Here is a 15,870-nt window from a genome sequence, read left to right on the forward strand (position 1 = left end):
CGAGCCACCACTCTGCCCTGGAGCCAGATGTGTATATCCCCAATCTACATACACCAGTTTCCACACATACACTAGTATTTATAAACAAGACTGTGTCGTGACAGCGTGCGTACAATACTTCCACACTGGCTTTACATGGCGGTAATCCACACATCAGTGGCTGGGCTGAGTTTCACATGCTGCAGCATTATGACTAAGAGAAAGAAAAACATCAAAGACAGAATCTGGGCAGGATTTGGAGTCGGCGCATTGCACAGTTTCACATGTACAGTAACATTTATGAATGTGAGCACAGTCATTTTCTGAAATAGTGACCTGACTGGCAAAGTTTACTTTGCTTTTATTTCTTATTTCTTCAGCCCTTCAGTTAATGCTAATTCAAAATTTATAGATCTAGATGGCTTTTAATGTTAAAAAAAACCAAAAAAAAAACCCCATGAAGTGCCTCGTTAGGTTGACAGCACTCATCGGGACTGCAGCAGCAGAAAAAAACAAAACAAAATACAGTACACTGCTTGAATGGGTGGCGGAAAATAGGAGTACATGATTCTCTTACTAATGATGGAATTTGTGTTGAAAATGCATGCTATCTTCACTCAGTTCAGCTGTTGTGAGGCCACAGGTTAATGTTACACTCTTCATTGTCTTTATTCTTTTCATTTTTTTATATTTAGTTCTTATGAGGAACCAGCTTTACTTTTTCTTCTGGCAATTTTTGGTTGCAAAAAACAAACAAACTGATTTTGTTGCAGGGAGGGGGGAATCCCTCTTAGTGCACTTCAGTAGTGCCATAAATCACAAAATGCTCCAAACCAGCAGGCTTTGTGGAGGTGGGATTTACAGCATGACTAAATTAGATTTTTAAGATGGTTGTACGTTGTCTTACAATGCTATATGCATCGGTCACAGCTGTGCATTACCCTACGATATAACATGAATAATATAGACTAATTTTATTTATTTATTTATTTTTTAAAAGATTTCCAAAGATTTTACCATGCTATTTATTGCATGGTAAAATTTGAAGTGACTGTAATAGACCACTCAGTCAAGAGGACTTTATGGCAGTGCAAAATTTACAGCTTACTTTTCTAAATGTGATGAAGAACTCTGATTTGTCAGGTAGTTAACTGCCAGAGGAGACATTCCCATTTAGATATATTACCTCTAAACAGTTTCTCAATTAACTCTCTGAAAAATATACTTGATATGAGAGCCCAGCTGATACAGGATTCTCAAGACTGATATCGATATTAAGCAATTTAAAAATCCCATTATATCAGTCCATATTTTTTCATGTGAAGCTATTTAAGTTATTACTAAGATAATATAACAGTGCAGTTTTATAAATAAACTTATCATCACAACAAGTCCTAGGTTAATTAATTATGCTCTACTCAGCTGGTTGTTGTGTTTGTGGCCACACCTTTTGGCAACAGGGAAGTTGCAGTATGCCCCCTGGTGGACAAACTATGTAATGCAACACTCAGGATATGGTTGAAGGGTGTTTCTCCCATCTCGTCTTCACATCATTTATCAGTTGGTATAAATGGCAACACAAATATACTGACAAATAATAATATTTGTTTTGTAATATAGCAGTTGGACTCTACCTGATATACTACTAAATCGCTATACATTACTTTGTATAGCAAATGTTGAATTGACTTATTTTGCATCTTTTACCTTAATGTTTCCAAATTTTCTTCAACCACTGACAGTGGAGGTACAGTAAAACGTGCTTTTCTTCCTTTGTTGAGCATAACAAGTCATAACAACTACACCAAAGCAAAGCAATTCTGACGTACGGTGTAAATGGGCATGTTGACATGCAATTACGCGTGATTGTGGATGATCATCCCACTTACCTCTGCTGTACTAATGTGTATAATAACATGTAATGATAAAAGACAAGGACCCCTGTGCTGAGACTCTAGAGAATCTTAATGTTTATTTATTTGTAGATAAAGGGCAGGGTTGGTAAAACAATAAATAACTGAAACAGCCCTGGTGAAACAGTACAAACAAAATACACCAGAGACATACTTTTACTCAAGGGGTGAGCTGCAGAACCAACAGCTGGTGCTGTGTTCACAGGCAATAAAACCCAACACAGAGTATTCTAAAGAGATAACACAGAGGGTTACATTCAGGGCATCACTCAGGTGGATAAGATAGTACTGATGGATCAATTTGTCTACTGATTGGCTACACTGACCTGCCCACCCCCCCAAGAGGAAATGTTGCCAAGAACAAAAAAACTAGATAACTCCAGTGACCCTCTGGGAGTCTGCAGTCTGATCAACACCATGGCCAACACTCATACCATGTTTTCATTTCCTTATATAAGTGAGATGGAAAACATGGCACATTGTTTATGTTTGGGATCAAATGTATTTCCATTTATTCTTCTTTGTGTCTTGAAATATCTGCAGTAGTTTAATACTGAATGTTGAATACCGATCTAGATTGATATTAACACATGGGTCTGGGGGAAGATTTACATTATATGTTTTGAATTAGTGTTTTGTGGTAAAAATTGCAAATAAACAAACCACCCTGTTTCCTCCCTCCCAAGTTATAGAAGATAAGCCAGTTGGTAATCTAAATATTTCTTAATGTCACAAAATCCTGTGCAGACCAAAACAAAACAAAATGTCAAACTGTTTATTAATACTGTCTGACTTTCCAGCTCTGTCTGTGGCACTCCATAGTCCTTGTGTTTCTTGTAGATGATGCAGACCTTTAAAACTCGTCAGGTCGCATTGTTTTTGTTTTGTTTTTTGAAAAGAAAAAAAAAAAGGCCAAATCATTTCCTAAAATAGCTGGGTACTGCATTTTTGAGCAATTACAGCAACAGAGTTTATTATAATGAAGCAAGGAAGCATTAATGTGGCTTATTTTGTTGGGTTATTTTCTGCAACCAAAACAGGCTTAATACACCTTGGTACTTATTTGGCAGGTCTCTGGAAATCTATTCTCTAACACAATTTTCCCAAAGATATTCCTTAACTTTGCATTCTGATAAAGGTTATGAGTACTGGTCCAAGATTTCCCTGAGGTGACCCTTCATGCATTATCAGAAGGAACCGCTCTGATCAGGATAGAAATTTTCATCAAAGTAAAGGTGATCACTCAGCCCTGTACTTATTTGCAGTGACCCTTGCAGCGACCTCTCACTCCCCCAGACACACACACACTATAACAAAGTTACTGAATTCATCACTGTAGAGATCAAGGTTAGTTTAGTTTTTGATCAGAGATATCAAAGCTCTGTTTTATGTTATGGGATTTGCTGAATTTATAAATCTATAGAGAATCTCCAGTTTAATCCTTAAAAATAAAGATGCTCTGCTTCAAAATGTAAATGTGTGTTTTATCTGCAAGATGGATTCAATCAATGAAACCAAAACTATAAATGGGGAAAAACTGTTATGAGGAAGTGTGCCACAACGAGACAAGGAAAAAGAGCAAATGAAGCAAACATATAATGATTGTTATCTACCAATAAAACATTAAAACCAATGATGATCTTTAATGATTATTTGTACTCTCAATGATTATGCACTAGAAATATTTTTAGCCTTCAGTTGCTGCAGAAGCTAAATTAATAGCTCTGAAAATACCCACATTGACATCGTTAAGTTTATCTCTATACTAGGAGTGAGTGTTGTATAGGCACCTGCATCTCACACTAAGTAGCTGTTCTTCTATCACTTGTCTCGCTCATTACAGACATTTTAGTATTAAACTTCCCTATCAGCTCTGCTTCACAGGGAGTGAGAGTCTCACAGAATTTGTTTGAGGTTAAAGTATGACACTTGAGCTGCCTCTTCACTGGTGGGGAGCTTTGCAGTGTCCCTGTGGCAGCTGTGCAAAAACCACATGGGGCATGCTGCAGAATTATCAGTGTCCTGAGAGGGTTAGACTGCTTAGTGTGATCAAAGGATAAGGAGGGCATGAGTGACTGAAGAAAAAAAGTGAGACTTGTCTTTTATCTGGGAATGAAGGAGATGTAAAACTGATATTGATTAATGTTGAGAGGAGAGGGGAGGTAGAGCAGGGACCCATTTCGCTGGCTGTGTGTTTCGCCTCTGTATTAACGATGTGAGCAGAACAGCACAGAGAAAGTAATGCAGATAAACCGAGCATGTGCTCTCACATCCAACAATCTATTTTTATACTGCTCACCCTAAACAGCGTTCCAGGGTGACTAGGGGGGTTTTCAGCCTTCTCTGGGTAAGAGATGGGGAATATATTGGACAGCTTGCCAGTTTATTACAGAAAGGATTTTGTAAAAAGTAATTGAATTCATTGTGGAAATAGATTAAATTATTTTAGGAAGCAGAAAATCTCTGATCAGTGGTGTGATGGAGAGTTTAAATAGTTTAAAATTTAAAGCCTACCCTTGAGTTGATTCCAAGCGTGAGAACATGAAAAAGACAATACAACTAATACAACTATTAACCAGTAAATAGCGATTACATTTAATTAGTTAGAAATTTGACTGGGGTAGGTTTTCAAATCTGTTTGCTAATATGATGTAACCAAATAGGTTATTTACATATACACTAATTGGCCACTTTAATAGGTGCACCTGAGTTGGACTCCACTTCAGCCTAATCCAGCCCAACCCCAATCCAGTTGGACTGGGTTTGCCTCGAGAACTGCCCTAATTCTTCATATTCAATAAGGTGACAGGAAACATTGCTCTGAGATTCTGGTCCATATTGACATAATAGCATCACACAGTTGCTCCAGATTTGTCAACTGCACAACCATCCAGCAAATCTTTGTTTCACCACATCCCAATGCAGCTCACTATTAGATTAGATCTAGAGACTCTGGAGGCATTTTGAGGACAATGGATTCTTTGTCATGTTCAAGAGACCCGTTTGAGATGAGCTTTGTGACATGGAACATTATCCAACTGCAAGCAGCCATCAGAAGATGGGTAGACTGTGGTCAAAAAGGGATAAACACAGACAATATTCAGGAAGGCTGTGGGGTTTAAACATTGTTCAGTTGGTTCTGAGGGGCTCAAAAGGTACCATTTGTTGGTTACACTGTTGTTTATTACATTGTTGTGACTTATCAATGGCTTTGTGGGTGATAAAACCAGCTGTGACATGTTTATTGAACATTAATACAGTATAGTTGTAAAATTATTATTTTTTTAAATCAGTGTTAATATTGAAATTACATTTGCTTGAAGTTGCATTTTAATTATTTGCTTCAATAACCAATTTTTACATTGACAATCTAGTGCCACAAAATGTAAAATTGTTTCTTTTTTGAGTATTAATCCAATAACAGTTTTTTTAATGTGATATCATATTTGTTATCATTTTTGATATTTTTTTAATATAGTTTAAATTACTATTTCTGTTTGACCGAAAACATACACACAACAGCATATTTTTAGTCCGACATGAATTGAGACTTTAGCTCTACAATCACGTATAGGAAAATTCACAGAAAATGTGAAATGAAGGTGCGTGACACATGTCAGCAGCGTCACATTAACTTAAAAGATGGTCCGATTGCCTCAGTGGATTGGATGACCTGCAGCCGGTCGTAAGCTGAAAAATAGGTCAAAGGTTTTGTGCCCACACTGTCTGTCACATAATGTCTTGTGTTTCACCTCAGTGGAAGACACCCACACTCAGCTTCTGCTTTGCTTAATCTAAAAGGATTTCTCTGAAAGCAAAACGCCAGCTTGGAAAAGTTGTGCGAGAGTGCCAAAATGCCAATGAGGAGTTAGCTACAAAGAGAGACAGAAGGAAAAAGGGAAACTGTCTTATGGAGAAGAGACAATACAAAGTTAGTGTGGGTGGCCTGCCAAGACTGAGAGAGAAATATCACTCTCACACCCACTCTGGCTCACAGGATTCCCCACGGCATAAGCATGGCGGCCAAACTGTGACAATCTCTGTCCAATCAAGGCCCTGTGGCCCTTAATTACTGAGCCGTAACCTCCAACAATAATTCATGCATTTTCAAAAGCTCATGAGATAATCTGAGACTTAAAACCCCTTTGGTCTGCAGTGAGGAGCTGGAGATCTAGCAAATGAAAGATGGCTAACAGAAGGAGACCTTTGCTGATTTGGAGGCTAGCACTCTCTCGGATTGAAGTAGCTGCCGAAAATAGCTTGCACCTCAAGAGGATAGTTGTTGCATGATAATATTTAGGAAAAAGTTTACTTGTGAAAGCTGTATATCGGCATGTCCAAAAGTATCAGATAACCACATAGTCACAAAAACAGTTCTAGCCTGTATATTGTTGAGGTTTGTTAAGGTGGCTTTTAATATTGATATTGCTCATTTGTAGTTCATTAGTTCACATCGGTTCTGACAGTATAATGTCTTTCTTGTTATTAAGCCGTATTTGTTTGAACAATTATATGAAGGGGAGGCACCAACTGTGGAATTTTCAACCAATGCCAATGTTTTATATAAAAAAAAAAAAAGGTTATTTTTCATGTTTAAGAAATTTTGTGACTTTAACTTGTTGTATTTGTGGCATCCTATTAGAGTACTACATTCGGATTCAGTGAGCTCTTTAAAACAACCTATTCTTTCACAAATGTTTAGAAAAACTGACTACATCCTTGGTGCTTGGTCTGTGGCAATGAGACTGAAAACACCTGATTTAAAAGATTAAGAGGTGTTTAGTATAATGCAGGTCTGTCCATTTTTGTTTTTGAAAATCATTCACTGCGTTACAGTAAACTCTACTTTTAAATAGAGTCAGGTTTTGGCATGGCTTAGGTTTTGATTTAGTTACTCTCTGTCCTGTGGCAAAATTGGTTTAACTTACTTTTTGTCATGTTTAAAAAGACTCTAGTTTACTAATGCATTAACCTAGAATTTAACCAAATTACTTACTGAAATATACTGAAAAATATGGAAGTAAGTTAAGAAGCTCTATAGCATCAAGTATTTTTTTTCAACCAACAGTATGGCAATTATTGTGTGAGTATCAGCAGCTCATTCCCTGCTGTGTGCTTATTAACTTGCAAAGCCTAATTGAATTCTATGCAGCTCTATCATTAGCTTATCCCTAGTAATTAGTCTATTGTAAATCTTAATTGAACACACCTGCTTTTAATAATGGCTAATGCACATACAGGAGATTTACATAGAAACAGCTTTAAGACTTCAGGCATGTGAGCAGACAGCCGAAGTTAGGATTGGCACGTTGTATCTCCTTAGACCCCACCTCCTCACAGCAATTAACAATCACAAAAAACCTCTGGAACAACCTGAGCCAGGATTAATAAACTCCTATCACGAGCTATTACATTGAGCCCATAAGGGGATTATCCCTGTCCTGTGAATGGATGTCTCTATTTCCTGCTTCTTTGGGTCTTCTAAATTGAACCAGGCAATAAATACTGAATTCAGAGTTGGACACTCAGTCAAGAAGGTAAGGAATACAAAAAATTGATCAAATTGGAAGAACTGTTTAAAGCAACTAATGAAAAATAGCATGAGGCATATTTTTAAAATTTGTAGAATAGACATGGAGGCCCAAAACATAATGCTTACGAAAATCACACAGAGGGAACTCTACTACTCCTTCAGAAGATATAAGAAAGACTCTTCATTTTTAACAGATGAGATTTCCCAGAGGAGAAGACCTTGCACTCCAGATATTAGAATTGATTTGGTCCTCTGCAGCGATCCAGATATTTACTTTCTAGCTAATTGCAAGAGGCAACACCATTCAGTACATAAAAAATAAGACTCACTGAGGAGCAATGCATTTTCTTCTGTCTTTTGGACTGATGCCACACCCTTCGTTTAAAAGGTTTAGCTCATTCCAAGTAGCGTGAACACAATTGTCTTATCTAAAAGCTGCCATCCAGAGTGGGGATGACACAGAAGACAAGTGTTGAGAAGATAAGTTTTCCTGACTATTGGCACACATCAGTAGTATCTTCATCAAGTTACTTTATAAATTAGTTTCAAGATGGATTTTTTTTTTTTTTGCTATAATTGTGCATATTAATTGTCTAGAACAGGCACTGAATATGCAACTTTATCATCGGCCTTCTTTAAACAAGTGTCAGAGACAAACTCACAAGTAGATAATTCTTTAAGCTGGATCCACTCATGGAAACCACTCATGCCTTTAAATGAATACAATTTTCTTAATTGCATGATGTGGCTGATAGAGCTACAGATTTTTTGCCTGATTGAGTCGTTTAAATCTACTTGTAAAATCTTTTTTCTGTCTCAAACATGATTGCTTGACTACATGGATACTAATACTGGACTCAACCTTGTCCTTGACATGGTGACCAAACCAAATGAATGACTGCAGATCATTACATATATCACTTACCATGATTTGAATTATTTCATGAATTCTTTTAACCAATTAATACTTATAAAACCACACACATGCATCTGTCTATGTCTTTCAGATCAGGAGCGAATCGGAAAGGACTCGCAATATGAGCAGGAAGGAAAGGTACAGTTTGTTATTGATGCCGTCTATGCAATGGCTCATGCCTTGCACAACATGCACAAGGAGCTGTGCCCGGGCAAGGTTGGTCTCTGCGCTAAAATGGACCCCATAAATGGCACTCATCTGCTGAAGCATATTCGTCGTCTCAACTTTTCAGGTCAGTTATAGACACTCAAATATACACTTTTAGGGTCATTTGGTATTCGTTTGGTATTGACAACATCTTATGTCAATTAAAGTTTATTAGAATAATTTTTATGAATCAGTGATGGGTTACATCACGTGTTACATGGCCCTTTTTGGCAGCTGTCATTCTCGTATTTAAGTGGCACATTCTGTTACCAAATGCAAGTTTTTATGTTAAAAGGCTAACTGGTAATTCGAAAAGCCTTTTTGAAAAACCCTTGTGGCAGAGCTGAAAGGGTTTTGAGAAGCAGGTGTTTTTTGAGAAACAAATGCTTTAGTGGTCCTCAACCGCCCGCTTATAAATGGTTAAAAAAAGAAGAAAAAAAGTGGTATGGAGAGAATGGACAGATCAATCCAGGTTTGAAGTCTTTGGATAAAAGGTCTGTGAGGCTGTGAATGCTAAAAAGAGATGATTCTTCTCTTCTTTCAATCGCAGAACAATATTTTATATATGACTGCTATATATTTCCCACTGAGTTTGTAGGAAACGCAATGCACATTTCCTACAAACTTCACATTTTTCATGTTAAATGTGAAGTTTTAAGGTTGAAAATGTGTGCTGTGAAAGATGCAAGCAATGTAGGATTACAAACATACATTGCTTATAGAGGTTCAATGGCCATCCGAGGTCTGTGTTTGAGGGTTAAAATGATAAGTACTTGACTTTCACATTATTAGAATTATTTTTTTTCAGACACAACCATACAGTTTGAAGAACATTGTCTTACATTGAGATGCCATTTATGGCTCCCGACCCAGCACACAACTTACTTTCCCCCCTCTACTGTATGACCTATTTCCCAACTCTTTATGTAGCGTTACATTAAACCCAGTTATCAGTCAAGTTCACATTCATGACTGGCATATTAATAATTGACTGCTTTCACACAAAGAGCAGTGATCCAGAGTTTCATTATATAGACAGCCTTTTTAAAGCAAAGCTGTTCAACGCAATTATAATTCTTTCATAGAGACTTGAGTATGCAGTGTTTGTACAGATAAATTATTCATTTGAACTCATGCTCTTCAAGCTAATTTGTCATTTTAATATCTAGTTATTACATTGGCAGAATGTCAATTTAATGTTTAATTCACATTTGGGAAGTAAATTTATATTTTTTATTTAAAAATAATTCGATTGGGTGATTGTGCAGGTTTTGGTATCATTAAACCTGCTTTTGAACATACAGTCAACATTTTGGGGTTATGACATAGTCTTTAGCTGCATTGCCCAAAGTCAGTTTTAGATGCATTGTTAAATCCATGTTTACAAGCTTGAAACAACCTACTTATAAAAAATAGCACTAGAGCACTATTAGATTGCCACATAGACCCTAAGTGTGGCAATAAATGGGGACACTTTTTTTTTTTATTGGCCTAAAAAGCTTTTACTTAAGTGGTGTCAGTAATCACTACTGACTTCTGTGCTGAGTTATCTGGGCCAAAATGTTGCTTGTTAGAGTAAAGCAGTGTAAACTCCTGAAATCTGCTACCACTATTACAATGCCATAGTTGATGAATTGAAATCATAACTGAGCACAATTATGCCACTGATGGACATAAAGCTAGTTCCTTGTAATACTTCAGCAGGAGTCAGTGGTTTTTAGGCAACAAGCACCATGCCTGCGGCATTATTACCAAAGCAGGACTGTGTACAGTATTCAGTAAAATGTAGTTTTTACTTTCGCAAATATAGTACTGTGCAAATGTTTCAAGTCACCCCTCTTTTCTTTTTTAAAATTGTTTTACTTTCAAGGAAACAGATTTTCTTGTAATTCGTTAAAGTGATTTTGAGCAATAGTTCTCCAGGTGTTCTTGAGGTCTATCAAAGTGTGAGGTTTTTGGGGGTTTTTTTTTTTTAGCTTTTTTTTTTTACATTGTCTGCTTTTTTTTAGTCATATTAAAATCATTCAAGCACTGAAAAGGAGTCATTAGCTGAAAACTTGGCATGGTTTGTAGTGTGTCCTTAAAAAAAAGGGGGAAATTGGACAAATAGATGACAAAAGAAGTGGTCAGCCTAAAGAAAATTGATCTACAACAGTTGCACTGTATCTGAAACTTGTGTCCTTAACAAATTGGGGGAAAAAATCCAACAAAGATGTGACACAGGACCTGAGAAACGCATCTGGCCCTTGAGTTGATCCATCTATTTTTTTCACCGAAGCCTAATCAGAAATGGTCTTAGTGGAAGAGTGGCTATCAAGAAGGCTTTCTTAAGGAGGAGAAACAGGGAGAAAAGGCTGACGCATGTCAAGTCACACAAGAACTGGACTGGAAATCAGTGTCTAAAAGTCTTATGGAGGGATGCATCCAAATGTAATATTTTTAAACTAAATCGTTATCAATATGTATGAGGTTAGGAGAGAGATACATCACTGAGTGTCTGCAGCTATCTATAGAAGATGGTGAAGGTTCTGTCATGGTTTGGTAGTGCATTTCAGTAAATGGTGTTGGGGATCCTGTCAAAATTAATGGAATGATAAATGCAGGTCAGATTTTGATCCACCAAGCAATTTGATTGGCAGTGACTTAATTTTTAGATAAACTTTTCTATTTATTTCTACTTTTCTATTTTCTATAGCTTTTCTGGTCAGAGGGCCCGGTGGCGCCAGTGTTCGGCAGCCTCGCCTCTGTCAGTGCGCCCCAGGGTGGCTGTGGCTACAGTGTAGCTTGCCATCACCTGTGTGTGAATGTGTGTGTGAATGGGTGGATGACTGGATGTGTAAAGTGCTTTGGGGTCCTTAGGGACTAGTAAAGCGCTATACAAATACAGGCCATTTACCATTTTTACCATTTATCTGTCTATTTCGAACATCTGGGCGATCGTGGCTCAAGAGTGTGGAGTTCGCCTTGTAATCGGAAGGTTGCCGGTTCGAGCCCCGGCTCGGACAGTCTCGGTCGTTGTGTCCTTGGGCAAGACACTTCACCTACCGCCTACTGGTGTTGGCCAGAAGGGCCGATGGCGCAATATGGCAGCCTCGCTTCTGTCAGTGTACCCCAGGGCAGCTGTGGCTACAACTGTAGCTTGCCTCCACCAGTGTGTGAATGGGTGGATGACTGGGTGTGTAAAGCGCTTTGGGGTCCCTAGGGGGGACTAGTAAAAGCGCTATACAAATACAGGCCATTTACCATTTACCATGCATATATAAATAAAATTACAAGCAAAGTTTTCATGAATATCACCATCTACACAACGTTTATGCTTGAAACCTTTTTCAGCATAATAATGATTCAAAACACGCTGCCAATGCAATACTTTGATAGATAACACATACAATGGACGTTATCACTCGTGGATTAGTCTCCCTAGAGCCCGGATCTCAGAATTGTTGAAGCAGTGTGGGTTCATGTTGAAAGAGAACAAACGGCAGGCAATTCCTGAGGACAACTTCAAGGCAGCTTGCCTAAGAGAATTCAGGATCATTAGAATTGTAGACACTCTGTCTTTGTCTTAAATACAGTATATCTTGATATCTGGAGTACAAGGTCTTCTCCTCTGGGAAATACAGTAAGAAATGAGGAGTGATTCAAGAGTTTTGCACAAGAGCAACCTTTTTAAAATCTTATTACATAATTCCTCAACACAATTTTTAGCATCAGTTCAGCTCTTTTCACCCTATTTATGATATATTGATGTAAAGTATTGATTACAATCTCCTGGCTTAGTAGTAAATCAGGTGCCCTTAGCACTGCTCCACACCAGCTGAGCTGCTCAGGAGCCAATAATGTTAGATAAAAACAACTTGCAACATGCAGTATGTTGTTGAAAGTGGTTCTCGTGATCTGATGTAAAACAGCTTCTGTAGTTTTCTTTTCATCCCAGACAAACAGGTTCTGATAGTTTCTGTCTAGACAAATCATGTTTATGTCATTGTCTAGACAGTGATGTGTCCAATTTCATATGCTGTATATAGACCAGTAAGCCTGGAGGTTCAAAGGCAACCACTCTTGAATTTAATGCAACTTCTGTTTCTCCCTTTTAGAGCTGATGTTTGGATGCTCCTACAAGAAATGACATTTTCGACCATGGGAAACAAGACATTGAATTAAAATTGACATATTGAATATATAAGAACTGTATGATGGAATAGCATGTTAGTAATGTGTGTGCATTATAAGCAGAGATGGGCAGTAACGCGTTACTGTAATCTGATTCCTTTTTTCAAGTAACTAGTAAAGTAAGGGATTACTATTGCAAAAACAGTAATTAGATTACTGTTACTTTCCCGTAGGAACGCTGCGTTACTGCGTTACTAAAACCATGATTTTTTTTTGCGAGAATGTCTCATGACAGTGACGTAAGCGAGTGCGCCGTTAGTGACAACAGCTGTGTGCAGAGCAACAATGGATAACATCGATTGTGGGAGAGAATATGAGCGTGCGGCGTTTAAAGCGTGGAAGTACTGACCTTACTTTGAGTTTGATTCCATAAAAAGTGACAAAAACATTAGTGTCCGTTGTGCGTGGGAAGAAAACTTCTTTTTACAGCGAAAAAAACCCCTAAACTTCCAAGCAAGCGCCGAGTAGCTACGACGTAATGGGAAACTCACAGAGAAACTCGCGGATTCTTCCACTGACCGTGGCACACCTGTAATTAGTTACTGATTACTTTTTTCAAGTAACTTGACCAACACTGATTATAAGTGCATCCACAATCATTTCAAACATTTATTTAATTGGGCTGTTTGTAAAGTAATGATTGAGAGATGCTCTCTGTAAAAATTGGTTTCAACAGGGTTTTAGCCTGTGAGCAGGGACAGAAAACTCCTGTGCAGTAAGCACTTTTGAGCTGAATTTTGTTCTTAGCAGGGAGACTATATTCACACCATCAGACCAGAGGGGTTGCCTTGAGGTTACGCTACACTTCATCTAATTGCATCAGCTCACAGTAGTATATTGAACTTGTCCAGAGACATAAAACAGCCCAACAGCTGAGACTGTACTTACTGGCCAGTGTACAAAAACTTCAAAGATAATATTTATCTCTGTGTTGGGATATTAGCATGTTACTCAGCAGTAAATACACTGAGCAGTTGTCCTGCTTCTTCCTACAAATTGACAGAAATGTATGTGAAAGTAGGTCATTCTTTGTTGTGATGAATCATTCTTGAGGACTAGCCAGCAAGAATCTATTGTTACACATTTCTGTTTATTGTAAGCAGTTTCAGCAGATATCTTCTAAAAATAATTCTAATTTCTTCCTCTGCAGACCTGCATAGTTAAGTCCATACACAGCTCAAATGCACTCTGTCTTACATTACAGATGTTGAAACTGGTAAAGGTCAACAAGTTCCTTTAAATACAAAGATGTACTAAACCTGCTCCTCATGTGCCAGGAAAATACATAAATGCATCAATATCTGAGCAGACTGTCATGGGCTCAACAAGGGACACAGTAGCTGATGACAGATAACCTTTTAGAAAATATTAAAAGAAAAGTCAAAAAACATTTATTTCTATTGGTCTGTGGTGTCTGTGCTTTCTCGAAAAAGCTTTTATTCTTTTGTATTTTCCCACACAGATGTATCTGGGGATGTAACTGTGTTTCCTCTTTTGTAAATCACCAACTTCACAAGTGCTGATTATTGGTTCATTCAGTAGCAGCTGGAGCTGCAGCCCACAAAGCGAAAGAATCAAACACCTTCAATCTATCTTTATCCACTGTTTGACACTTTAGAGCTTTCCTTTTCTTGCTCCTTCTCAGCAATGCATGTATCTAATGGTTGTTGAGACTTCAGTGGGCCACAGTTGAATGGGGCTTCCTGTCAGTGTTTCATGGCTCTTGCAATCACATCAGGGGGAGGTGTTTTTGTTCTACCTCTGACTGAAAAGCAGTGGCCTTTCCACTGTCTTTCTCACCAGGGACAGCAGTTATGAGTGTGGAATAAAGGCACGCTCTCAGGTTTTTCCATTTTTCCACACTTCTCTTTCTTCTCAAGGATGTGCAAGATCTTCATTGTTGCATAGCACAAAAGCTAATTCTATACTGACATATTTTTTTGCATGTGCAGTATGTCTGGGGGGTTTTTGTATTCGGCATCATACTCAATCATGTTATTGACAAAAGATCCCCCCCCATATCTTATAGGAACAGACATTATCTTAAAAAAAGATCTATTTATCATTCTCTACTATCAACTTCTGTCCCCTCAGATGAGCAGTACATCCTGTTGTTTACAGAGTCTGTGTCTAATACAGAAGCTATAACAGTAAAGAAAATGTTGAAATACCAGCTGGGGTTGTTATTTATCTTTATTTGAAACAACTTTAATTCTACCAGAAATAGGCCTTCTTTAATGGTAGTGCTTGTAACCGTTTGATGAACCGCTCTCATTTTAAAATCGTATTCAGGGTGACTGTAGGAGGTGTGACCTCGTGGCTATGGTGTGTTGCAGGTAATGTGGAAACACAGAGAGAATGACTGACCACCACTCAGTGTAGTGTGGACAGCGTCAAAGAGCTCGTAGTCAGAGCTAACCAGGCATGAGGAGCTACTGTCAGACTGTGTTTCTCCTCTGGAAAGATGGAGAGTGCGGTGGAGCTTTGTCAGCCAATGGAAACACATTTAAAGTCCTTTGAGAGTGTTCCTGTGCACGCACCTTAGTTGTACTATAGCTGAACTGCTTTTCAGACGAGAGTGGCTTTTCTGTGTTCTTGTTTGTAAGGCAGTGTCAGTACATGGCCACATAACACAATTTTGTCTCTTCATCAGCCCTAAATAATTTGTTACGCATTGGAAGTGCAGTGTTTACTTGTGTTTTTCTGGCTAGAACTGCTGAGTCAGCAGAAGACGATAAACTGAACAAACCAGTTTTAGAGCAGCGGGGTGTGGCAGTGAAAAGCTGGCAGATGTTGCTCGGAAACACAGACAGAGGGAGAGACCTCTATGCTCGTGAAGAGAATCTCTGAAGTTGCTTTACACTGATGACTTTTCATTGGGAAAGTTTTGAAGTAGGATTCAAAAACACTTCTCATCATTCCATATGAAAGCACTGTTTTCATTCACTTATTATTCTAGTGAGTGTTTTTGGGTCTTTTTGCATCTTTCTGAGCCTAGATTAAATGAGTCAATACAACATAAGCAACACTTGCAGCACATTGAAAGCTCAAAAGGTATATTCATGCTTTTACAGCTGCACGTCAGGTTGTATTGACAGTATTTTATGGTGCTCCCAAATAAGGCAGAGACCGACTAAATGAAAGCTGTG

At 38.1% G+C, this 15,870-nt stretch overlaps 1 protein-coding gene across 4 annotated transcripts in view; it reads left to right on the plus strand.

Moving 5' to 3' along the window:
- LOC120718077 (metabotropic glutamate receptor 4-like) overlaps nucleotides 1–15,870 on the plus strand; it is a 184,739-nt gene that overhangs the window by 144,571 nt on the left and 24,298 nt on the right. For all 4 annotated transcript variants that reach the window (XR_005692370.1, XM_040006400.1, XM_040006406.1 and 1 more), the window contains exon 7: nucleotides 8,433–8,633. Coding sequence is in view for 3 of the 4 variants with exons in the window: in XM_040006400.1 (XP_039862334.1) it covers nucleotides 8,433–8,633 (201 nt within the window). In the remaining variant the exon portion in view is untranslated. The remainder of the gene's footprint in view (nucleotides 1–8,432; nucleotides 8,634–15,870) is intronic.

This window comes from Simochromis diagramma, unplaced genomic scaffold (assembly GCF_900408965.1).
Source record: "Simochromis diagramma unplaced genomic scaffold, fSimDia1.1 OVJJ01000320.1, whole genome shotgun sequence".
In the NCBI taxonomy this organism is placed as follows: domain Eukaryota; kingdom Metazoa; phylum Chordata; class Actinopteri; order Cichliformes; family Cichlidae; genus Simochromis; species Simochromis diagramma.